Genomic DNA, 27,032 nt, shown 5'->3' with positions numbered 1-27,032 from the left:
GTGTCTGCGGAGACCTCGGGCCAGGGTCCTCTGTGTGTGTGTGTGTGTGTGTGTGTGGAGCTCCTGCAGTGGCGGCTAGTCCTGCGTCCAGCTAGAGTCTGTAGCTCCGAACCGTCCTGATGAGCATGACAGGGACTGAGCTGCACTGGCCACGGCAGATACGCTGAGAGCAGAGCACTTCAGCTAAACCTCTTAGGGCCACTAAAAAGGCCGGGCCTCTGGAAATAACTCCGACGCTAATGAGATAACGGCTCGGCCCGCAGCCAGGGAGCAGAGGAGAGGAAGTGTAGTGGGGCGGGTGGGGGGGGTAACATGGGAAGGGTGTCGCCACCGCTGGCCGATGGTCTTTGCTCAGCCTGGCCCAATGCTGGGTCATCACAGCCCAATGCTGGGTCATCACAGCCCAATGCTGGGTCATCACAGCCCACTGCAGACATCACACTCCACTTGGGACTCTAGCTATATGAACATGTCCATAAAACATGTTATAATCTCCATGATCAAGACAATCATGTTCTAGTGTTGTAGTCTTTTAATCTCCATGATCAAGACAATTATGTTCTAGTGTTGTAGTCTTTTAGTCTCCATGATCAAGACAATTATGTTCTAGTGTTGTAGTCTTTTAGTCTCCATGATCAAGACAATTATGTTCTAGTGTTGTAGTCTTTTAATCTCCATGATCAAGACAATCATGTTCTAGTGTAAAGGATGTCAGTTGTCAGTGTAAATGATGTCAGTGGTCTCGATCTAAATGATGTCAGTTGTCTCAATGTCAATGATGTCAGTTGTCTCAATGTAAATGCATAAAAGTCAAAAGAACAGAAAATCATGTAACAGTGCAGATCTGATGGAGCACCTGTACTCTGCTTATTCTGATCTAAATACATATTAAAATTAATAATAAATAAATATTAAAATTAATAATAAAACTAAAGAAATATTAAAATTAATAATAAAGAAATATTAAAATAATTAATAAGTACTTAATGGACCAGAACATAATGTTGTCTCAGATGCAGTGCCTTAAAAAAGTACCACCTGGATATTTCCACTTTTATTGCTTTAATAAATGTAATCTTTGTCAATTTTGTAAATTGTAAATGTTTTTACTCAAAGTGAGGGGTGGACCCATGCTCCGAGTGTTGCCATGGCAATAATATCTGTTTCACAGATCTCTGTCTGTGGTCCTGACAGCCCATGGGCAGCACTTAAGCTTGAGAAGATAGCCCTCACTAGGAGCCAGGAGAGGTCGAGGGTCACCGATCTTCTCATCAAAGCAGAGGATTAAGTGGCTGGAGGTGTCGCCAGGACACGGTTGCTCCTCTGGGTGGGATTGCCTTTGTGAGAGCTGTAACTAAAACTGTTACTATGCTAAGTACAGTCTGGCCATAACTAAACAATCTGTCACTCTGTCAGGATTTGACATGTTTAACACACAGCACACCATACCAGCAAATCCTCATTAGTGGAGACTAGGTCATAAGAATGCTAGTGTGTTTTAGGGAAAACAGTGTAATTGAGAGATCATTGAGGGGCATCTTCTATGCTAATTTAGTGGTGTGTGTGTGTGGGGCATGTTCTATGCTAATTTAGTGGCGTGTGTGTGGGGCATGTTCTATGCTAATTTAGTGGTGTGTGTGTGGGGGGGGCATCTTTTATGCTAATTTAGTCAGACTGGTCAGTCATGCTGGCTACACCTGGATACTTCCATATCGGTCTCTCCACAAGACAGATTTTAACCTTGATGAGAAATATTGTGACATTTTTGTATGGCGAGATCTCATCACACCCCTAGCACTAGGGTTGGGCACCGAAACACGGTTCTAATATGGCACCGGTGCCGACACAAACGGTAGTAACTGCATCGAATAACAACGTGGATTTCGGTGCCTCATTTCGGTGCTTAAATAGCGTTTTTTTTTTAATAAAAAAAATGTATACGAGGCATCACTGCATGTCATGCGCCATCTCTAACGTCTTGCTCTGATAGCAACACATCCAGATACAGTTAGCTAACATATGATAAACACTGGATGTATAAACCAGAGGGGTGCACCACATAGGCGAGTGGACAGTGTTTGACAGCTTGCGTGAGCCCAAGTAGCTTACTTTAAAGCGACATGCGAGCTCCTGTCAAAATCTAGCAGTGGGCCTAACTACACACAAGCAAAAGGCTATGAAACAACGTCAACAGTAGGCTAGCCTATACATTACACAATATCCTTGCTAATGCGCTAACTGACATTTATTTGAAATGTTATCAGCAAAGTTGTAAGGTGAAAACTTTATTTCACGGTGTGTAAAATAACATAATGGCATGATATTAATCTTTCATGTGCATGAGGCCCATATAGCATCACAATGAATATGAAGATCATGTTAAAAGTTCGCTGGCAAAAACATAAATATGTAGGTTACATACCTGATGTCACTGAGCTGTCAAAGAGGCTACGAAACCATCTCCGTACGTTATCGCTAATTAAACTCAGCTGACTGGTGTTAGCGAATAGCCATAGTTGCTGTTAAAATACTTGGCTAGCACTGGGAATCTAAACACTTCAACACCGACATGTAGCCTAACATGTTCAAAACTACTGCGTGTTATGGGTTAAGACAAGACATTTCTTGAAGCATTTGGGAACACACTGAATTAACTGGAAAATAGAGTCCCTGTTAGATTAGCTTGCTTTCAAATGCAGTTGTCCATGACCTGGCAGTTTTATGGCAAGCGGTTTTAACATGCATTATGGCAAACCGCCTACCCTGGGTAAACTTGAAAGCAGAGCTCACCATTGTGTGTGCATGCATGGCAAGCTGTTTTAACATTTAAATGTATTATTCGTAGGAGCAATGAGATATTGATAGTAAATTGAACATAACAGTTCAATTTCATGTTCAAAATTGTCTTATCAATAAAAAAAAAAGCAATTCATGCTTTAGACCATTTTAATTTAAAACATTTTAAAAACAAAGTACCGGTTCAGGCACCGGCACCGTTTTAAAAGTATTGATTTAGCACCGGTATCGGATAAAACCCAAACGATACCCAACCCTACCTAGCACACACCAAAGATTATACATGGCAGAGCAAGACGCTTCATCAGGAGCCACTTCCGGGAACCCGGATCACACGAGGGGGGGGTCAAAATCCCCCTTTATGCAGAGCAGAGGCAGCGACTGCTCCATTGAAGTCTATGGGCATAGCTCAGAATTTCACCACAAGATCTTGGTTCTATTGAGTTATGTAGAAATATGAATGTTGGGCACGTCTTCATGATCCCCAAACCATTCTCACCATTTCAGGCATTTGAGAGTCTGGAGAAAATTGACCTTATATCAGGTGTGCGCCCGTTATTTATTCTGCTGCTGTTGGCCGGTTGCTAGCTGTCTGACAGGTGGAACGTCATCAATACGTCAATGACATGCCTCTTTATGCAGACAGGAATCAGACAGGATCCCCATTTGGCTCCCATAGACATGCAGTAAGAGCAGCAATCCTGCTCCGCCTATAAGCTTTGCACAAACTCATTTCCATTTCCAGAGAAGTTGCGAGAGTAGGAACGGAGACTAGCCTGACGCCGTCATACTCAAAGTCTAGTTAGAGGGAATGTACAGGACTGAGCTGTGGTCATATTTTGTACCGCTTTGTAGTATATCTAGTTGATTTAGTTTTAGGCATTAGGCTTTGCACTCTGCCTGTTGTTTGAATTAGAGTGCACCTAATGTCACTTTTATGTTCCCTATAATGTACTGTCAGATACTATATTGCAGTGTACCAATTTGCTCAAAATCTGTTTATGTGTTGCAATATGATTTTATTAGGGCTGTCAATCGATTAAAAAAAATATCTAATTAATTACATACTCTGTGATTAATTAATCTAAATTAATCGCATATATCATTTTTGCTGAGAAAGTATTTTAAATATTTAAATTCAAATGAATCATTGAATAATCAGCATTAGTGACATTAAAGTTCAAAAACTCTTTTATTATTATTTTCACTGTTCAAATAATGGCCATAATAATCTATGATATGACCTAATATGCTGAGGAAATAAATTCAAAAGTGCTTCGGGAAGAAGTTTTTTTCACATACAAGGCATTTCATGCCACAGATATAACCTAGGGGTCACAATGAAAATAAATCAACACTCTCCTCAATGTCAACACTATTTCTTTCCATTGATGTGCAACTTTAGAGTTGACAAACTCCGGTGAGCAAATTCCTTGCTGCAGACATTGCAGAGGACTTTATTTTAATCAACACATTATTTTTGTCAACACCATCAGGCCGTTTTTAAAAAGTAAATGTTCCAATCAATGATCTAGGCAGCACATTTTCTTCTCTCTCCTTCATTTTACAGTAATGGTTACTAACTGGAACGGCTCGGGGTCAAAGGTCATACGGAATCGATTAATCTACACTATTTTTTTTAATCAGTTATTTTTTCTCAAATTAATTAATCGAAATGAATTAGTTATTTTGACAGCCCTAGATTTTATGTTTGTTAATCTGGCAGACATGTATCACCATTGTTTGTTATACACATGATGTAAGACACATTTGAATACTGTAAGACACATTGTAGGTCATAGAACACTTCTGAAGATAGTAATTCAGCAGGGTCACAGTATAAATGCATTTATTGGAGATCGAGACAGATTACACTAATTAATTGTACTTTGGCATAGGCCATCCTCTAGAGATTACACTAATTAATTGTCCTTGCAGCTCGGCCTATTTCGTCAGGTCACCTACAAGGATCAAAGGACTGCGGAATCTTCAGTGATTGTGTTTAGCTCGACGTGTTGGGGACTGATCGGAGATCAGAGAAGCAAAGTGAGATGCATAGAGATGCATTTTTTAAAAGTAATGTCTGATCAGAGGGTGCAACTGTTTATTCAGGGGAACACAGAATGGATCATTTCAGCATGCAACCTTGAACAGATCACAAAAACGATACATCTGCCTTTACTCGTCTCCATTTCTCGCCGGTTTATTTCTGCTCATCGTTTTTGTTGGCCAGACGCAGCGGAGTTAATGTGTCCCCCTTAAACAGCCATCCAAAATTAAAAAAGGAACATTAACATTAAACTATATTGCTACTGACATTGAGAAGTTTAATTTAAAGTCTTCACAGGCAACATTTCTTGAATTTCCCCTGGATATCAATAAAGTATCTATCTATCTATGTCCAAATGGCAACTGACCAGGAACTGTCCTCTCAGTGATGAGGCACAGTACAGGCTGTGCTTTAGAGGAGGAAGCACCTTTGCTTTGGCAGGGTGTCAGAAGATTAGCCCTTTACATTCACAACCCGGATTCACAAACGCAAACCAAGTCTAACACGAATACAACATTAGAACACCATATGCCATAGTTCCAACACATTTCGATAAATAATGTCATTTCTGAGGGTAGAACATACATATGTGTGCATTAGAAAAACTTCCTGGGAAAAAGCGGCCTCTGAAAGTCTTTTCTTTGTAAGTACGTGGCAAAGTCTTCCTAATACATAATATGAACACATAGGTTGGGGTTGGAGAGGAGAGGGAGAGGCGGGGGGGGGGGAGAGGAGAGGAGAGGAGAGGAGGAGGAGAGGAGAGGAGAGGGGAGGAGAGGAGGAGGAGAGGGGAGGAGGAGGAGAGGAGAAGAGAGGAGAGGAGGAGGAGAGGGGAGGAGAAGAGAGGAGGAGGAGAGGAGAGGGGAGGAGAGGAGGAGGAGATAGAGGAGAGGGGAGAGGAAAGGGGAGGAGAGGAGGAGGAGGGGGAGGAGAGGAGAGGGAGGGAGAGGGAGGGAGAGGAGAGGGGATTTCCTAAATGAGATGACATGACCATCATACAGTATGTGTGACCCTGGGCAGCTGAGCTGTGGCCGAGGGCATCCTTAGCCTCCTAGTGGCCGAGGGAGGAGCCGCATGCCAACGCAGAGGCTTCCCAGCAAGACCTAATTAGATGAGGATCACTATGGCGACCTAATTAGACGAGCATCACTATGGCGTCATGCTGGGGTGAAGCTCCTGTCTTCCTTGAAAGCCTCAATTAATTGCCCTTAAACCAGATGTCTTAAGGATGACATGCACTTCTGTTGAACTGTCAATGGGCTTGTGTGTGTGTGTGTGTGTGAGAGAGTGAGTGAGTGAGTGAGTGAGTGAGAGAGGAGAGAGAATGTACAGTATGTGTGAGTGTGGGGATGTCAATCATTAGTTGTATTTTCCTTCTGTGACCTCTGACTGAACTGACTGTCCACTGGGCCACTGTGCTACTGCTTACACTGTTCACACTGTTCACAGGCTATATATATATATTAGCCCACATGCACAACCCCTCCCTCCATCCCCCAGTCTGGACTGCAGTCTAACATCATACTTGACCAATGGCTGATACCCTATTATTGCAAACCTATCCTTGCACTGCTGCTATAATTCTTATATTACTGTGTCTAAATTTTTCTCCATTTTGTCCATATAATTATACTATAACTGTTATATTACTATGCGTACATTACTATGCCTAAATCTCTTATATTGTCCATATTTATTGCTGGTCGCTAGACTGTAACCCTGCACTGTTACTTATTTGCACTACCACCCTGACACACACCTCATTGAGCACCTTACCACTGCTTACTGAATCACAGGCTCAGTCGCTGCCCTGTCACTGCAAGCGCCTCAAGCTTATACATCCTTAGTACATTCATGTATTCTTGAATTTCCCCTGGGGATCAATAAAGTATCTATCTATCTATCTATGTGGGTCCTTGTTTTAGTATCTTTAGTGTCTTGTACTGTTCATTTTAGTCATGTGGATTTGTTTTTTTATCATCCTGTTTATGTTGTTGTGTGTGGTGTCATAAGCTACTGAGACCTTGAATTTCCCCTTGGGGATCAATAAAGTATCTATCTATCTATCTATCTGATACTTTTGGGATTTTCGTTGACTTGCACCTAATGGCCTCCTTACACCAAACAACTTTGACAAGATTTGGGGAAGATTTTTGAAAGATTGGAGAAAGTGGGAGAAAGAGAGAGAGAAGGGTGGAGAGCAAGTGCTCCAGCATCAGCAGGAGTCTGAGAGAGAGAGACAGAGAGAGAAAGAGAAAAAGAGTCTTGAAAGATTGGAGTCCTTTGAGTAAAGCTTGAATGGGGGGCATCAGTTAAAAGACTAGAATCTTTCAAGAATCTTTCCCAAATCTTGTCAAAGTTGTTTGGTGTAAGGTGGCCATTAGTTAAACAGTGATCAGATCTAGACATGGACGATCATGAGTCACGGTGCGATGGCAGCTCGATCCTGTCATGCCCCTTCTTCAGAACATGCCTTTGTGCTCCTACGTTGTGTAAAGGGTAGGAATCATTTTGGACACGCTATTTTTTTTGATTCCATGTTTCTACCACATTGTCTTACATTGTCCACATAACATTATTTACTTGGCATGTGGCGGTGTCATTTTCAGTCAAAACAAACATATTGGTCAAGAGAAAATCAACATTAAATCAATCAATTTGCTAGGGGTATGAATCATTTTGTTCTTAACTGTAGTCTTACTCAGGACATAGCTGTGGCATATAGTATACTAGTCTTGCGCAGGACATAGCCCTGGCATATAGTATACTAGTCTTGCGCAGGACATAGCCGTGGCATATACTGTAGTATACTAGTCTTGCGCAGCACAAGTACTGTGTCGTTTACTTCCATACTGCACCAATCCGTTTGTGCAACATGTACAAAATAGCACATGGGTTGAGTTTCAGGGATGAATGGGATAGTGCAGGGGAGAGCCCCCCCTAGTGTTTACATACATTACTGCAGTTTAAACCTGCTTAACATACCACAGAATCGCATAATCCAGCCACAAAAAACAGTAACATTTATTTACATTGTTTCCAAAGACATCCCCTAAGTACAAAAACACTGCAGCAAATGTATCAAAGTTACACTGATCAAGGCAAAAATGAATTCAAAAGTAACACTGATCACAGTTGAAATTCTTTGATGACCTGTATGTACACCATTATGGTTAGAGGCATTCAAAAACATTGCTATTCATAGAAACTAACAAGAAACAGTTACACAAGACACAGTTAGAAAATCCCTCAAAGTCTAATGATGGCCATGAGCTCTAATAATTGACAATAAGATACATTCTGTGTTGTGGCCGTAAACAGCTACAGTATGGTGCGCTATCACACAGCTTTATGATGTGTTCATCACTAACATATCAAACGTAACTTCACAACGGTATGGAATGGGCAAATACTGCTAATCCAGCACATGGCAAGTGAACGCAGAGGAGACTACAATGGAGTCACCCCTGTTCTCCCATGAAACAACCCGAGTTATGGATCAGGAGTGGATCCACATCACAGGACTGACAAGTTATTTCTCTCTTATGTTAACAGTGTAAGATCAGTCGTTTATTTCTCTCTTGTGTTTACATTGTGAGATCAGCGTTTATTTCTCTCTTAAAGATTATGAGATTGTTTATTTTTGCTCTCTTAAACATTCTGAGATTAGGTATTTATTTCTCTCTTGTTTTAACAATGTGAGATGGGGCGTTTATTTCTCTCTTGTTTTAACGGTGTGAGATCGGGGGTTTATTTCTCTCTTGTTTTAACAGTGTGAGATCGGGCGTTGGGCTTGGCAGAGGTCTGTTCTGGGCAGGTACCTTCCCAGCGTTTTACTCCGTCCAGTCCTGGACGCTTTAAAAAGTCCCAGGTGATCTCATTCTGCTTCAGTGCTCCTCAGGCGTTTCAACATTCTGCATCACAACATGGATAAGCATGAGTCACAGAGTCAAAAATATAGCACAAATAAAGAGGCAATCAAACATTAAACCAGCAATAAACACACATAGTGACACAATAAACACACACAGTGACATATAATATGGGCCACTCGAAATCTTCATGTAAATCTTTGAGGATTAAAGCATTTTAAAATAAAGAGCGTGCGGCCGGCTACCTTGAGATCCTGGGGTCCACGGTCCTCCTCCACCTCAGCCCTCTCTTACACTTCCTGCTTTACGGTATCTGCTTCCTGCTGGTCAGCGCTGGTCTCTGAGGGGCAGTCTTGTTTCTCAGGCTCAGGTGTATCTTTCTCGCCCTTTTCTACTGCACGGTCAGCCTCAGCAGCAGCGGCGCTAGAGGCTTCATCTACGGGCTTGACCTGATCCGTAGGCTTGACCTGATCCGTAGGTTTGACCTGATCCGTAGGTTTGACCTGATCCGTAGGTTTGACCTGGGCTTTTACCTCGTCCACTACTTCTGCCTCCTTCACACTAGCCGCCTTGGTCTCGGGGTCAGGCACGGCGCGGTCATCTCCGTCTGCAGGCTCCCCGCTGCCCCCCCCCTCGCCGTCCATCTCCTCTTCGCCTTCCCTCCTGACCCGCCGAGACGGAGGCCGACGCCTCACCGACAGCCGAGCTCTGCCCTGCGAGAACAGAGACGGACATCTTTAGGACATCGGGACACTGCTAGCGTTACAGAGACGGACATCTTTAGGACATCGGGACACTGCTAGCGTTACAGAGACGGACATCTTTAGGACATCGGGACACTGCTAGCGTTACAGAGACGGACATCTTTAGGACATCGGGACACTGCTAGCGTTACAGAGACGGACATCTTTAGGACATCGGGACACTGCTAGCGTTACAGAGACGGACATCTTTAGGACATCGGGACACTGCTAGCGTTACAGAGACGGACATCTTTAGGACATCGGGACACTGCTAGCGTTACAGAGACGGACATCTTTAGGACATCGGGACACTGCTAGCGTTACAGAGACGGACATCTTTAGGACATCGGGACACTGCTAGCGTTACAGAGACGGACATCTTTAGGACATCGGGACACTGCTAGCGTTACAGAGACGGACATCTTTAGGACATCGGGACACTGCTAGCGTTACAGAGACGGACATCTTTAGGACATCAGGACACTGCTAGCGTTACAGAGACGGACATCTTTACACTGTTAGAGTTACAACACTGACAATTACAGACAGCTCTCCACTGTCCAGAGTGTCCAGAGATATTCTCCTCCTCTTGCCCAGATACATGATAGAAACAGGTTCTTATAACAGGACACACACATGCTGCAAGACTTTACACCTTATTGATGCTGTATGAGTAGACTACTCTGCTCTGCTCTCCGTATTGATGCTGTATGAGTAGACTACTCTGCTCTCCGTATTGATGCTGTATGAGTAGACTACTCTGCTCTGCTCTCCGTATTGATGCTGTATGAGTAGACTACTCTGCTCTCCGTATTGATGCTGTATGAGTAGACTACTCTGCTCTCCGTATTGATGCTGTATGAGTAGACTACTCTGCTCTCCGTATTGATGCTGTATGAGTAAAGACTGCTCTGCTCTTCTCACCTTATTGATGCTGGGCAGCAGAGCAGCATCTGCTGGACTCTCAAAGCTGGCCGGGGCTTCCACCGCCTTTTTACCTGCCCTTGGCATGGGGGCAACAGGGCTGCTGGGGCAGTTGGGGGAGGACCCTGGGGGCTGTAGCCTCAACCCCGGGCTCTTCGGGGAGGGCAACATCGGTGTGGGCGACAGGGCCAAGGGCGACAGGGCCAGGTTGGACTGCAGGATGAGACACCAGACACTACATGAGGACCAGCGCTCTGGCACAAAGACAGACCCACAACACGGCTCTAACAACACAACTATAACAACACAACACGGCTCTAACAACACAACTATAACAACACAACACGGCTCTAACAACACAACTATAACAACACAACACGGCTCTATCAACTAACAACTATAACAACACAACACGGCTCTAACAACTAACAACTATAACAACACAACACGGCTCTAACAACTAACAACTATAACAACACAACACGGCTCTAACAACTAACAACTATAACAACACAGCTCTAACAACACAACACGGCTCTAACAACACAACACGGCTCTAACAACACAACTATAACAACACAGCTCTAACAACACAACACGGCTCTAACAACACAACTATAACAACACGGCTCTAACAACACAACTATAACAACACAGCTCTAACAACACATCATGGCTCTAACAACACAACACGGCTCTAACACAACTATAACAACACAACACGGCTCTAACAACACAACACGGCTCTAACAACACAACACGGCTCTAACAACACAACTATAACAACACGGCTCTAACAACACAACTATAACAACACGGCTCTAACAACACAACTATAACAACACAACACGGCTCTAACAACACAACTATAACAACACGGCTCTAACAACACAACTATAACAACACGGCTCTAACAACACAACTATAACAACACAACACGGCTCTAACAACACAACTATAACAACACAACACGGCTCTAACAACACGGCTCTAACAACACAACTATAAGAACACAACACGGCTCTAACAACACAACTATAACAACACAACACGGCTCTAACAACACAACTATAACAACACAGCTCTAACAACACAACACGGCTCTATCAACACAACACGGCTCTAACAACACAACTATAACAACACGGCTCTAACAACACAACTATAACAACACAGCTCTAACAACACATCATGGCTCTAACAACACAACACGGCTCTAACACAACTATAACAACACAACACGGCTCTAACAACACAACACGGCTCTAACAACACAACACGGCTCTAACAACACAACTATAACAACACGGCTCTAACAACACAACTATAACAACACAACACGGCTCTAACAACACAACTATAACAACACGGCTCTAACAACACAACTATAACAACACAACACGGCTCTAACAACACAACTATAACAACACGGCTCTAACAACACAACACGGCTCTAACAACACAACTATAACAACACGGCTCTAACAACACAACTATAACAACACAACACGGCTCTAACAACACAACTATAACAACACAACACGGCTCTAACAACACAACTATAACAACACAACACGGCTCTAACAACACAACACGGCTCTAACAACACAACTATAACAACACAACACGGCTCTAACAACACAACTATAACAACACGGCTCTAACAACACAACACAACTATAACAACACAACACAGCTATAACAACACAACTATAACAACACGGCTCTAACAACACAACACGGCTCTATCAACACAACACAACTATAACAACACAACACGGCTCTAACAACACAACTATAACAACACAACACGGCTCTAACAACACAACACGGCTCTAACAACACAACACGGCTATAACAACACAACACGGCTATAACAGCACAACATGGCTATAACAACACAACACGGCTCTATCAACACAACACGGCTCTATCAACACAACACAACTATAACAACACAACACGGCTCTAACAACACAACTATAACAACACAGCACGGCTCTAACAACACAACACGGCTATAACAACACAACACGGCTCTATCAACACAACACGGCTCTAACAACACAACACGGCTTTAACAACACAACACGGCTCTATCAACACAACACGGTTCTAACAACACAACACGGTTCTAACAACACCTATCCCACAACACGGCTCTAACATTACATTCTGAGTAGCAAATGGACATCAACCCAGAATGGAAATATCATGGGTGGTCTCTTAAACACAGAGTATAATATCGCTTAATGGAAATATCATGGGTGGTCTCTTAAACACAAAGTATAATATCGCTTAATGGAAATATTATGGGTGGTCTCTTAAACACAGAGTATAATATCGCTTAGGGCTGTTGCCAAACAGGAACTAAGTGATTAGTTTAGTCAGGGTTGGCTTGTGGTAGTATGTTAGTCAGGGTTGGCTTGTGGCAGCTCTTTAGTGTGATTAGGTTAGTCAGGGATGGCTTGTGGTAGTAGGTTAGTCAGGGTTGGCTTGCGGGCGCGGAGCCTGGGCATGCCGCTCTTACCTGCAGCTTCTCGATCAGAGCAGAGTTCCTGTTCCTGTTCCTGGAGCGCGCAGGACGCGCGGCGGTGCCCTCGGACTTCTGAAGGAGACAAAGAGACATCAATGCGGCAAACAGGTGTCCTGCTGGCTTTGTCTTACTGTATGTCCATAGACCATCTAACTATTACCATTAACAGCTCAAACAAATACACAAGCCTGATAACATCATGATAATCAAATATGTAACCATGCATATCCTGGACAAATAATAAAATAGTATAATCTTAATCCAATGATGGCACTAATGAGCAGTCATGATAATATCACAGTAATAGACCTCTGAAGTTCGCCTACAAAAAAGCTGCCATCTTTGACATCCGGTATCTGGCGATTTTTCCTATGGAAAATTATCGCACCTGTTAAACTCTCGCGGGGATGAAAAAGTCTGAAATGCAGACGTTTTCCTGAACACACTTTTGTCCTCTGCCTTCGAGTGGATACTGTGATCTCCGGTAAGTGAAGGCGGCACACTTAGATGTTTGCTACCCCAGAGCTAACTTGCAATGCAACTTGCCATAGGTAGTTAGATTTAATTAACAACCGGATCTCCTAATATGGGCAAAGATGGCCGTTTTGGTTCTTTTTTGTAGGCAAACTTCAGAGGTCAATGAACTGACTCTGCACCAGATGGTCCAGTAGGGGGCGCCGGAGTGCTGGCTCTCACCTGCTCCTCTGTCGGGCTCTCATCACCTGTTGCAGGGATCTGGAGAGTACGCGGGGGCCTCCGCCGAACTGGCTTATTCTGCTGAAGAGCAACACCAGAGTCCACTTTAGAACAGCAGCACAGACAGGAGGCAGAGGTGGGAATGTGCCTCAGCACAGACACAACACAGGGAGCAGAGGTGGGAATGTGCCTCAGAACAGACACAACACAGGGAGCAGAGGTGGGAATGTGCCTCAGCACAGACACAACACAGGGAGCAGAGGTGGGAATGTGCCTCAGCACAGACAAACACAGGGAGCAGAGGTGGGAATATGCCTCAGCACAGACAGGGAGCAGAGGTGGGAATGTGCCTCCTGCTATCTGAGGTGGGAGCTCACACTGCACTTGAACCCTGCCACACAAGCCTGACATTAGCAGGTGCTAAACATGTCATAATGGGTGTCATGTCCAATCATTATCTCTTATGAACCCTGCCACATAAGCCTGACATTAGCAGGTCCTAAACACATAATGGGTGTCATGTCCAATTGTTATCTCTTATGATGGTGTTACATTATTAGAAAATGGTCAGAAATTAAGAATTTTAGATACCATAACCGCTTATGTCACATGCTACTGTCACATAGCTCAGCTATCATAACATCATATTATCATGATAACTACAGATTATGTACAGATTATGCTGGCCACTAATTATCCTAACTCATTATGACATTTGCCATGACGTGTACATGTTAGTCTAAAATATGGCAGGGTGCAAGTAAGCTGCTGGTGGTATTCTGCCACCAGTGACTATAATCTAGAAAGCCTCATCAAACACGAACAGTGTTACAAAACAGATCTGATAATTATGCTACCAGTGACTTTAATCTCAGAAAGGCTCATAAACACGAACACTGTTAGGGACCGTTCGTTATTTATAAACGGGGTCACCGGAGGAAAATAGGGGAGGGTCATGTCTTTTTATTCTTTGTTGAGGGGAGGGTCACCTAACTTTTTTTTGTCTAGAAGGGAGGGTCACCCATCTTTTGTATTAATGAAAACAGCAAAAAATCAAAGTGGCTTGTTTGATTGTTGATTTCTGTCGCGATATAACGTTCTCTTTCGTTCCATAGCTCTGTCAACATTGAACAATGAAAATAAGGGAGATTTCCCGGGTTTCTCACGCAAAATAAGGAAAATGTCAACATTCGTCCCCATTAACGTTGAAAGGGTTGGAGCAACAAAGTAGCCTACTTTATTCACGCCTAACAGCCTATATCCATTTGGTCAACTTTATCCAGCCCTAAAAAAGCTAAATTTAACTTTGGTTTACTTGTAGTTTACCGTGTAGCCTAACTTTAAACAGTGTGCATGCTTAACATAGCCTAAAGCATACTTGTGCTTTATTCATCCACACATCCAGCTCCTAACGTTTTGACAAGCATTTCTACCAATTGACCTTGTTCCTGCCCATTGTTCCTTTGCTGTCTCCATCCTTTCTGTTTTTGTTGTTTGCAAAAAAATATATAGTATTTATTGGTAACCAGCAACAAGTGCAATTTGTTATTCGCGGTCATTCTCTCTCCTGCCAACAAAAACGTTCCAAGTAGCAGTGCGTAATTCTGCTTCATAAAGTTGAACAAATACATTTGGTCATATAAATAGCCAGTTTATGGTCTACAGTGTAGTTGGTAAGTTATGGTAGGCCAACTTGGAGTGAATATACAGGGGGAATTCTTTGTCTAGCTGAGTAGCCTGGCAGGTGCGCACATAGGCATAGCCTACGGCCGAACACTGCAAGCGCTAATAATTCGTGCTCTCACGACAACCACGTCGTTAACTTAAATAGGTTAACATCACTCCGAGTTCGCATTCAAGCAAGCAAAACGATGATTTGAATACATCTGTTTCTCTGGAAGGGCAAGGGGTAACAACAGGACAACACAGAGACAGGCCAGAATGCAGGACTAATGTTATGAGAGTATTACACTAATAGGGCAATTCCATGCAAAGGTCATCCTTAACATGGAAAAAAAAAGTTGTGCATACGCAAATAGAACTGTTGTTAAAATCTTCATTTAGGTCTATATTTTATTGTTTGTAACTGATCTGATTGAATTTGATGGAGAATTACACTCTTTTTACATCATAAATATGGTGTGCAACCATACAGAAACAACATTTTTTCACATGGTAATATTATACATATTTAAAAAGTGGATAAATGGACCCAAGGTTCAAACAAATTGTGTCATTTGACAAATTCCAGATTGGCAAGGGAATGGTAGAGTAATGTCTATGCTCAGCTTGCCTTTAAGAGCACAACTCCTTACATTTGTAAGGCTTTTGTTTTTAAGTCAGCAAGTTCCATGGCCATGTCACATCCATAACGTTTTATAGGAAAAGTTTATGCTACACATACAGTGTTGATGCGACAATGTCCATAGTGTCTGTGCAAAGCTGATTTATATCAATGTAAAGTGTGATGACCAAATTGTGCCCCTTTCTTACTTTTAAAACCTTTAATGGTGCGTTATGGATGTGACGTTATGGATGTTACATAATGTGAATTTACAAGACTGGAGACTTTGTTATACCTCAAAGCCGATAAAACGTCTGTTCTAGTGGCATGTCAGTTTCAACGCATTTCACCTTAGTGTTTAGGCCTACAATTGACATAATATTGACATAATATTAAAATACCTCCAGTGATTAGCCTAGCCATAGCCTATTTTCAAGTGGCCTAATAACGAAAATCTGAGCGATTATCTTCCTGTAACTGTCATACTGTTGTTGTACAGTAACTGAATTATCGTGTTAGCTGGTGAAGATGGCTGACTTTGCAGCTGGAGTTAACATAGCAACCTTCTGTTGCAGATCTGTTCAGCCTGCTGCTCACGTCTGCTTAACACAGTTTCATTTTAAATGTGACGCAATATGCCAGCATTTGAAGTGTCAGGTCCTCTGTAGCTAATACCCACAGAGTAACATTAGTAACGGCAGCAATAAACTAGATGTACCGCATAGCGGTACAAAATAGGACAGCCTCTCAGTCCTGCATATTCTCTTCGCAAAAATAAATCATGCTTGTCAATTTGTCTCCATCTCTTACTCCTGCAACTCATGTGCATGTAAATGAGTGTGTGCATATGTGAGTTTGCTTTTGTTTATAAGAGTGTGTGTGTGTGTGTGTCTGTGTGTGCATGTGCGTATGCGTGCCTGTGTTTCCATGCGCACATGCGTATGCGTGCCTGTGTGTGTGCGTTTATGTGTCTGCATTCATGTGGGTGGGTGGGTGTTTGTGTGTGTGTGTGTGTGTGTGCTTGCCTGTCTGAATGTGTTTATGTGTGTGTGTGCTTGCCTGTCTGTATGTGTGCGACTGTGCGTGCGTGCGTGTGTGTGTGTGCCTGTGTGGGTGCGCGTGTGTGCACGTGCGCGTGCATGTACTTTATGTGTGCAAATCACAAATGAGTGGGTATGGGTTAGGTTGATGTGGGCTCTTGAGACTAACATACCATAAATATTTTGTCATCTTGGGTGCAACGGTTCAGGTAGGGCTAGTTATAGGGCTAGGTATATACATGTTCCCTGGTGTTTCAGTTGATGACGGTAAAAAAATATATGTATATATATTTTATATTTTAATGACTTATTGTCCTGATTCTTCCTGTGGATCTTAGTGGGCACTGAGGAAGCAATAATTTCATCGCTAGTTTTTCATGATTACTTGTTCAATTGTTTCATATCAAAATTCACTACTTAATTATGTGTTTTATGTAGTTTGTCGAGGACTGGTTCAGACACGTCACATCCATAACGTGAAACCGTCACATCCATAACGCCAGTTTTTCCTACATAATGCATTACAAAAATGACGCATAGTTTAAAAAACACACTTTTTGTGTTCATTCAAGTCTCCTTCATGCTACATATATCATAGTTTCGGCAGTTTCCTTCAAAATTCACAGAGTTTGTAGAATACCTGTAATCTCTCACAAAAGTGTGTCCATTTCATGTCACATCCATAACGCTGATATAATGCCTTGTATTCTTAGGATGAAATTGATTATATGAAATTTGAGTATTTCTCAGTATTCAGAGGACATAGGTTACATTAAAAGTTATGCAAATTAATTCACTGATACTAATTTTGCCCCCACTCTAAGGCATTTTGTTTACCAATATGAGTCCAATTGTCACATCCATAACGCTGGAACTGCCCAATATGGGATATTCTACGGAAAAATATTAAAACGGCAAGACAGCGGGGAAACGTTAAAATGATAAACCCGGAAAAAGTTGGCATGTTAGGTATTTTTCGGTCCCTGTGATTATTTGTGAAATTGTGCAAACGGCCTTTTCAAGTCATTTGAGAAGGAAGGAGTGTAGCAAGCTCCCAAATTGACGCTCGTCTGAGAAATTGAGTTTTGGATAATGTTCAGCTTCGGCAGCTTTACAATGACTGAGGAAGCCTAGAGACGAGTCCATAGCAAAAAGTTCATGTGTTGAATTTGTTATTACCCAGTGTGCTTTGTTGAATGGTCTCAATGCTTTATTGTTTTATTTCATGTGAATAATTACTAGAGGAGTAACTTTTCAAGTAGGCTAATGCAGTTGCAGGAAGTGTGCATTTAGTTTCCATTGTGTTTCCACAACAATGTTAGTGAGTAAATCTACTGAAATGGCCACCATCTTGGTGAAGTGTGATGTGTAAGATCAGAAAGCAGAGGTTGATTTTAGGTTGATATGTTGATGTGATTTCATAGCGCGTAAGAGCGTCAGCGGAAGACATCGACAATTGGCCGGGGAGGGTCATGTCATTTTTGAAAACGCTACTGGAGGGTCATTGAAAATTATATAGCAGGCAGGGGAGGGTCATGCAACTATTGATCGAAGCACTTAAAATCCCTCTGGTGATCCCGTTTATAAATAACGAACGGTCCCTTAGTGAATTAATGGGGAGATAATCGATAATCGAATCGAATCGAAATCGAATCGGACTGAAAAAATGAATCGATGCATCGAAAAAATAATCGCTAGATTAATCGTTTAAAAAAGAATCGTTTATCCCAGCCCTAATAATTATGCTACCAGTGACTATAATCTCAGAAAGGCTCATAAACACAGATCTGATAAGTATGCTACCAGTGACTATAATCTCAGAAAGGCTCATAAACATGAACACTGTTACAAAACAGATCTGAAAAGGGACATGAGGTGGCGCACAAGATGAACATGTTGGACACAGAAACACACTGAGCACAGTCAAGAGATGACCAGTGGAGGAGATACAGGCAGGTGGATTATGAGGACCTGAGGAACGCTGGATAGTAGAGACGTCAGAATTCACAAGCACTTGAAAAAGAAAGAAGGCCAAACGGCAAGCTGGCAGGCTGGAAAGATAGATAGTGCCCAAGAGGTAACGCAGGAGGTGAACAAATATAAAGATATTCTACGCAGGTTTGTGTACTTTGTAATTTGGCACTGCAAGCTGATTTAAGAATCTTGAGAAAACTTCTCAGCACACTACAAACAGTTCTCCTCATTTCTACTAGATGCATAACATATCTAAAACAGAAGAGCTCAAGAATTACTGCAGCATTATTAGGTCTGTAAGAAATGACACACAAGAGATTCTTTTCCTTTTGGTTCCAGTGAGGGATTGTCTTCCATCTTTGCACACCGAACTATATGACATCATCAGCCAGCAGACAACGAGACCAGCAGAGAAGCAAGAGAAGAGAGGAAGAGAAGAGGAAGAGAAGAGGAAGAGAAGAGAGGAAGAGAAGAGAGGAAGAGAAGAGAGGAAGAGAAGAGGAAGAGAAGAGGAAGAGAAGAAGCAAGAGATGAAGGAAGAGAAGAGAGGAAGAGAAGATGAATCTCACCCCATCATAGCCAGCACAACTGGAGACACTGTGATCTTTAAACTTTCCAGCCAATTCAGCAACCGACACTTTAATAACAGGGTTCCCCTGGAATACAGAAACAGCACACTCTTGAAATACCAAAGGCTCATCTTTATCGGCGGAGCATTAAAAGCAAAATGGCTTCTGTCGTGTCATGGAGGCGTGACAGTGTGACTCTGGCCTCGGTCTCTCTCTCTGAATACAGACCGTGGGCATGTTAGTGTAGATTAGTTTAACATGTGCAACATGAAAGATATATTTTACACAACTGTAACAAGAGAAACGTATGAGTTAGGGAAATCTGTGTTCTGTCCACACGAGTCTGACTCCCAAACAACAAAGTACAAGTTCACAGATGCATCATGTTAAGCATGGTAGCACCTCGGAAGAATGCGCTCATTCAAACAAAGCCAAATAATTCCATAGATAGACCGTTCATCTGAGTCATGACAGACAGTTCATCTGAGTTTAAGTCAAGTCCACTTATTTTATGGCACATTAACGCAACAGGGTTGACCCACAGTGTTTTAAAAATAATAAAACAATAATAAAATAATAATGCAATACAAAATGCCAAAATACAAAGAATGAAAAAACAAAAGGGGCTTGTTTATTGCAGAGCACAGGAAGTTTCAAGTTATTTAGGAGGCTTTCTGTTTGGGTCTCGTTCTAACCGGTTGAACAGGGCACAGTGAATTGATTTATACCTGAGCAGCTGTGTGTCTCCTGCTGCAGCTGTAATGTGGTCAACAAACCTGCAGTGTGGAAACAGAAACTTGATTTCCGGGGCTCAGTTTGACACATGGTGAAGGTTGACCTGCAGATAGGCTAAGCGTTATGTAAAGAGGTGAAATGTACCGTTACATTTACCAGAACGCAGGGAGAAGTAAAGACCTGCGCACCTGACCGCAAGCCCATGCAAAACAAGAGGGTCACACATTACTGACATTTCACTTCCTGCCAAAGGAGCCTCTGTGCTGCCGTGAGCTCATGGTTTGGCCTCAGCTTCAAAATGAGTCTCATCTCGGCTGACTTAACTGAGCTTTGCTGATAGAGTCAAAGGACAAAAGGATCCCAAGAGTCCAACCCAGTTCTCAAATTAGCTAAAGTGCTCCATCTCACTCTCAGATGTGTAAGGTCTTTGTTGTGACATTATCCAGGCCAGACACAGCAGTGGAGCAGTAATTTGGCTCCTGTGTGGACACAAGGACACAAGGAAGTTTAGTGTCACATGCATATAGTAACTGGATGTAAGAAATGCAGTGAAATTATGTCTGGTGTCAGCCTATTTGTGCATTTATGGGGGGGGGGGGGGGGTTAAAAGTGTAGTAGAAGAGGGGTTTAGTAGATTAAGTGGCAAGGGCTGCATAAGAAAGGTGGGGGAGGATTTGGATTGGGGGGGGGGGGGGGCACCAACAAGGAGCACCCAAGAGCAACAGGGGCAAGGAAAAACTCTGTGTAGGCTACATAAGCAACCACAACAACTCACAGGTTGATCAGAGAGACACATAAGCCCACAGCAAGCCAGGCGAGAGTGTCGCAAAACAGTACAGCGGATTGGACACATCTGGAAATCTAAGTGTGCCAGATATTTGACACAGCAGTACACTCCTAGCGCATGTGTTTACGATGTTTACCGTCCACTATGTCTATCATTTTACACGACAGAGGCCAAACAACGACCACCCAAATAGAAACAAACCGCCAGCGAGAGTTCCGGGCCCGCACAGATCCGCGCCAGATGCCAGTGTTCCCCGCTGCTGTCAGGGCGAGCTCTCTCTGACAGCTGCCGAAATGAGTGGCGCTGAGCCTCGGCCCTGCCGGAGGGTTCGCATAGCTGACATTCAGGAGATAATGAACTCGCATAGGCAGCTCACCACAGAGACGCATATCTAGAACCACCGCACAGCCCCACTCCGGCAGGCGGAGCAGCTCAACCTGGACCGAACCTGGCCCTCGTGCGGCGCGGGTTAGGACTACATCAGACACAGGGTCGATGACATTGTGTCAAACACATGGCTTACTGAAACGGCGAACTTCCTCTTACTTTCTATAGCATCGAGTGATTTTTTTCCAAGTCTAGCCTACAACATTGCAAGTGAATTTGGGCACCTCTCCCATTCCAATTCCAATTTAAAGTGATCAAAAAGATTTCTGTCATATCTATCGGGCTCACATTCCATAAGACCAACAGGTGTTACTTATCTCTACACGGAGGTCCTTATTCGAAATGGCAATAAATCTAAGTGAACATATTATGCGTCTCCATGCAACGCCTCATCTAAAAACATTGTCCATTCCAAATGGATCATATTCCTGAGCATATATTAAGGTTCCGCTACTTTGAAACATGTTATGTAACGTTAGACACCACCGGAGTGTCATTTTCATCTCATAGGCCTGATGACGGAGGTGTGCGTCTCTGCTGCCTATCTAGGTGTGCCTAGCGAAATTCCTCATCCGCACAAAACACATGAGCTCATAAGGTCTGTGGATGATATACGCCGTTTTAATTGTGCTTCATATATTAGCCTACAACTGCATCCACTGTTTCCCACTGTGCCACTTAGTGAAATACACAGGACACACCGCAGACAACTGTGCCAACTACAGAGGCACCGATTTCATAGGCTACAAAGCAGTCTACAAAATTATTTGGTGATTTAATGACGCAATTTAATTCAGTATATCAGTAATAAAAAATAAATTAATCAACTTTAAAATAAACAGTCATTCATTAAGCTATTCTGTCAAAACAGTTTGCCGAAAACTGTAAACTCTTCGTATAATTAATAAAAACACATCCAACTACCGTTTTTTCCAAACCTTCGACTTTATCAACGTCAATCTGGCGTTTCCTTGTACATTTGCGAGTCAAAGAAAAGCTAAAAGAAGAAACGTTACCTCCATCAAGACTGGGTAGCCTACAACTGGCTCTCCGATGTCGTTTTATTCTCCGACTCCTGGTGGTAAGACTCGTTCACACTTGGGCCTAATTTCTCAATCCTGTGTTCAGACGAGCGCTCTGAATAGCCGTGGGCCTGTCGTTACTGTGTCGAGGAAGGTGGTCCTGCAGTTATATTTAGTTTGAACTCTCCCAGCGTTTGCAAGGTTGCGAGATAGTTTCGTGTGTGTGACTCACCCGCGCGCTCCTACCGCCCTTTTCAAACGGGTTTCATCCCTCACTTCACAGCTGATAGCTACCAACTCCGCCGAGGGTGTCGTGCGCGCTGCCCTGCTATTTTCTGTAGAGTGTAATCTGAGCAAGCAAATCATGTGTTAATAAAATTCTGTCAAGCTGCTATTTGAGTCTGACAAATTCAACATCCACACTATTACATTCTCGTCAACAGTGAGTCAGTGACACTACCCTAGCTGCCATGGCCCTGACTGGAGTTAAAGGATAGGCTAGTGTGCAGTACCTTCAGATTCATGAATAATAGACCCTGCATAGAAAAAAAAAAGTACATCAACCAGATCTACATCGCATTCTAAAGGAAATCCGAGGGAAAAAAAACCTTCACGAGACAACGGAAGCTGCACGTGACATTTCCTTCCTGTCACAGGCTTCCTGAGAAGCAACAGTAGACTACCATATAAGCCCAACCGTCACAAGGCAAACAAGATGTTCACAGCCAAACAAGCTAGGGCACACCGAGAGGCCTTTTGTTTGTCCATTTTTAAAGTCTAGGCTACAATAATTCTAGCTATACCTGTAATTTAAACAAAGATTTATACCAACAGGTAAAGGCACATCAGCACTCCGTAATCAAGACAGAATTTCTAGGTGCCTTTGCGCTAAGGGAACTTGAATAGTTCTTATATGATGGTTCCACGTGGGTCGAAGCTTTGAGACAGCACACTCTGTTGGGGAACATCAAACCCCATCACACTTAACTTGGATAGTTCGCCCACTATCTCCAGACGCTCCGATTAGCAGCAAACTATCTGCTGACTCTGTTAACTACAACAATAACTACAACAATAACTTATGGTTAAGGTTTGGATTTGATTAATGTGATGTTTAGCAATTGTTCAATTGTAGAATCTTAACAGATCTCTGTGAGCAGACTATCCAAGTAAAGTGTTACCCAAAACCCAACTGTTTAAAATCACATCATGAGATAACAGTCATTCAATAACACCAAAAAAGGACTTGATCACAAGTACAAATCACTTCCCCGACACCAGCTAATGTGCTCCTCAAGTCAATATATGACTTCTGGCAAAACTTTCCTTGTAAAAACAATGTGGGCAACATGCAATGTGTCCCATTTAACTGTACCTGATAAGCACCACCTGCCAGGTAAATCGAGGGTTCAATACATCGTCACTTATGGTACCTGATAAGAACCACCCACCAGGTAAATCAAGGGTTCAATACATCGTCACTTATGGTGCAGGCGAAGATCTGCACCACAATGTGAGACTAAATGTTTACTGGAAGACACAAAAACAAGACAGGCGGAGACACACAATAATACATTTATTCTTACCAGATGGCATTTCCAAAGCCTTTATCTTTTTATATTTTTCCCCTTAGGATAGAAGAAAAACATTTCTTTCATATATCAGACATTATAAAAACAGTAAACTGTAGTATGATCTGAAATATCAAGTATTTTTAAAGAAAAAAAAAACACTTTAGACCATGCAGTAAGATTATGAAGCTAAAAACAAGAGATAAAACAAAATAAAACGCAATCTGACAACCTCCTCTAAAATATATTATGATCCAAAATTTGATTTTGCAAAACACCACAGGAGTTGTATATTTAGCATTTCGACAAAGCTATTCAACTACTCAAAAGTTTCTGAATATTTCAGAAATATTCAGCTAATCGAATGTATCACCCCCGGTCCATGGGTTCTTCACTCATTATTTCACTCAAAAATCTGAAACTAACAGAAACTGCTACATTAACATAATTCAGAAAAAAATAATAATGAATAATTAAACAGTCAAGCCAAGTCCACATTACAGGCCATTGCTGTAATGAGTCACTAACAGTCTAAAACCTAGGGATTTAAAAAAAAAAAAATCCAATAAAAAAATTAAAAACGAAAAAAAAAAAAAAAAATCAAATCAGAAGTCCATGATTCAACAGGATCCAGAGCAGGCTTGACCAAGAGTGTGAGCAGTCTGGTGGATACAACAGTCCAGACCCTCGATCCTTCCCCTCCACCTCGACGTCGTCTTCATTGTTGACAAAGCTCATTGGTGTTTCTCCACTCCGTTTGGAACTTCCTCTCTCACAGACTCGGCTTCCTCCTTCATCGTCTGCTCCTGCATCCGGCTGCGAGTCGAGTCTACAACGGGAAGAAAGTGGCCAATCAGCCATTATAAATGATGACCATTCACCATAAATAAGGGCTCGCCCTCCTTACAAAAGCCAATTTAACCACTGGGTGGCTACACATGATGTAATGGTGTGGTGTGGTGGCTATACATGATGTGATGGTGTGGTGTGGTGTGGTGGCTATACATGATGTGATGGTGTGGTGTGGTGTGGTGGCTACACATGATGTGATGGTGTGGTGTGGTGGCTATACATGATGTGATGGTGTGGTGTGGTGTGGTGTGGTGTGGTGGCTACACATGATGTGATGGTGTGGTGTGGTGGCTATACATGATGTGATGGTGTGGTGTGGTGGCTACACATGATGTGATGGTGTGGTGTGGTGGCTACACATGATGTGATGGTGTGGTGTGGTGGCTATACATGATGTGATGGTGTGGTGTGGTGTGGTGTGGTGTGGTGGCTACACATGATGTGATGGTGTGGTGTGGTGGCTACACATGATGTGATGGTGTGGTGTGGTGGCTATACATGATGTGATGGTGTGGTGTGGTGTGGTGTGGTGGCTACACATGATGTGATGGCATAGTGGTACCCACTCATTTCTGTAAGCTTCTGAATCAATGCTGATCCTCCACTGGGTTTGCTGGGGAGGCAAACACAAGCTTTGATGTTAAATTGCATTCCGCAGTACATGGGAGAACTAAACATACCACACTCACTAACACTCGTTAAAGGATTTAGTTTGAGGCCGAAAAGCTTAAACTCTGAACCTGCAAATACCTGGGTAGATAAAACCCATGATAAAACCACAGAATAAAATCTGTTTGGTTGGTGCTTAGGGCTGTCACTTTACGTTTGAAAATCGATTTCACAATCGATTGGACCAAACAACACAAGTTTCGAAAACTAAAATAGGGAATCGATTTTGACCAAATATTTACACTATTCATTTTAAACGAAATAAACAAATAAAAAAGATAGGTGTAACAAAATTCACAAACAAGAATATAAGAATATAAAAGAATTCAGAAGTGCAGTAAGCCTGGGCACTAGCTTTAGCGTCCTCGCTAGTGTCCTTGACTTCTGGTCCTGGGCACTAGCTTTAGCCTCCTCGCTAGTGTGCTTGACTTCTGTGCCTGGGCACTAGCTTTAGCCTCCTCGCTAGTGTGCTTGACTTCTGGGCCTTTGAATGTTGCCCTTGTGGATTGAGATTGAGCAGGTGTACACATGGCCTACCTGCCGTCCGGCTCATCCTGTCCCTCGGTGTCGAAGCGCAGTCTCTTCAGCGGTTTGGGGCCGCCAGCGCCGTCCGCCCTCCTCTTCAGCGTCCACTCGCTGCTCTTCACCATCTCGTTAATCCTCTGGAACCGTTCAGAGTTCTGCAGGAGAACCGAAACGCAGAACAGTACTGGGTGAATAGACACTCTAGAATCTCTTAAGGGTCAACAAATTTCTACATATGTATTTCACTGATTGATACATATCAATAAAATAGCTAAATAGAATTATTAATAATGAATTTAATATTCTGCTTAAGCTGCATTGCAAATATATTTGCTAAGAGTATTACACTATTTAAATATATCCAACATAATCCCCTACCCCAAATGATTCTCCGAGTGATATTAGGATCCTGTTGAAAGAAGAGTGGAGAAGATGAGCACAGGTGACTAAACACTTGTTCAGTCGCACTGCGGTCAGAATATGAACACTTGTGGTGTAACGTATGAAGCGGCCTGACCTTGAGCGCGGGGTCATGGGGGACGCACAGCTCTTCATGGGGGACACGTAGACGTTGCTGCTCCCAGGGACGCGCAGGGGGGAGTTGGGGTACTTATAGGGGCTGCGGGGGATGTGCGGGATGGGGGACAGGGTGGGAAGCTGCAGACAGACACGTACAACATATGACTGCCTGAACATGTACATGCTGACATAAGTGAGAGTCATTCACAGCATTTTCTCGTACAACTTATTAAAATGTCAGCGTTTTCTTGTACTACTTATTAACTCGTTGAGTGCCAATAACGTAATATTACGTTTTTATCTTTTTTTTTAAATGACGAAACTAGACACTCTAACACACCTTATATGTGATTTTAAGAGAACTCTGTGATGAATGGAAATGAAATATATGACGATCGTGAAACTCATGAAAACGCACAATCTGGACATTTTATCATAACTGGGTTGCCGCTTTGGGTCGAATCAGTGACGCATGCACGTC

General features: G+C 42.7%; 2 protein-coding genes across 6 annotated transcripts in view; both read right to left on the bottom strand.

Annotated features, from left to right (window-relative positions):
• Positions 1-7,852: 7,852 nt before the first annotated feature.
• Positions 7,853-22,995, bottom strand: dub (duboraya). Of its 4 annotated transcripts, none has more exons than XM_076274028.1 (7): positions 22,410-22,995; positions 19,485-19,571; positions 13,618-13,698; positions 12,916-12,993; positions 10,386-10,598; positions 8,964-9,431; positions 7,853-8,760 (listed from the first exon to the last, which is right to left on the bottom strand). In XM_076274028.1, exons 1-6 carry the CDS (start codon positions 22,413-22,415, stop codon positions 9,009-9,011), a joined length of 888 nt encoding a protein of 295 aa, XP_076130143.1. In that variant the 5' UTR covers positions 22,416-22,995; the 3' UTR covers positions 7,853-8,760; positions 8,964-9,008. The 4 variants fall into 4 exon arrangements, with proteins under 4 accessions (XP_076130143.1, XP_076130144.1, XP_076130145.1 ...); XM_076274029.1 differs by having other exon boundaries at positions 13,618-13,695; XM_076274030.1 differs by lacking the exon at positions 19,485-19,571.
• A 975-nt stretch (positions 22,996-23,970) lies between these two features.
• The window catches only part of rb1 (retinoblastoma 1), an 80,982-nt gene continuing 77,920 nt past the window's right edge, over positions 23,971-27,032 (bottom strand). For both annotated transcript variants that reach the window (XM_076274800.1, XM_076274801.1), the window contains exons 23-27: positions 26,550-26,689; positions 26,411-26,441; positions 26,045-26,187; positions 25,405-25,451; positions 23,971-24,815 (exon numbers count right to left, since the gene is read on the bottom strand). In XM_076274800.1, the coding sequence (XP_076130915.1) occupies positions 24,721-24,815; positions 25,405-25,451; positions 26,045-26,187; positions 26,411-26,441; positions 26,550-26,689 (456 nt within the window). In that variant the 3' untranslated portion in view covers positions 23,971-24,720. The remainder of the gene's footprint in view (positions 24,816-25,404; positions 25,452-26,044; positions 26,188-26,410; positions 26,442-26,549; positions 26,690-27,032) is intronic.

This window comes from Alosa pseudoharengus, unplaced genomic scaffold (assembly GCF_046254945.1).
Source record: "Alosa pseudoharengus isolate Yale_2024_CS ecotype anadromous, Long Island Sound unplaced genomic scaffold, YU_APseudo_1.1 YU_APseudo_1.1_scf_8, whole genome shotgun sequence".
Classification (NCBI taxonomy): Eukaryota; Metazoa; Chordata; class Actinopteri; order Clupeiformes; family Clupeidae; genus Alosa; species Alosa pseudoharengus.
The sequence above is the reverse complement of the archived record's forward strand: the minus strand, read 5'-3'. Positions and strand labels throughout refer to the sequence as shown.

Bases quoted from the DNA above. Each gene is read 5' to 3' on its own strand.
- dub (XM_076274028.1), bottom strand. The intron at 13,699-19,484 runs GTGAGATTCATC...GTTGCTCTTCAG, and splicing joins GTTGTGCTGGCTATGATGGG to CAGAATAAGCCAGTTCGGCG. The intron at 9,432-10,385 runs GTGAGAAGAGCA...CTGTTCTCGCAG, and splicing joins TGCTGCCCAGCATCAATAAG to GGCAGAGCTCGGCTGTCGGT.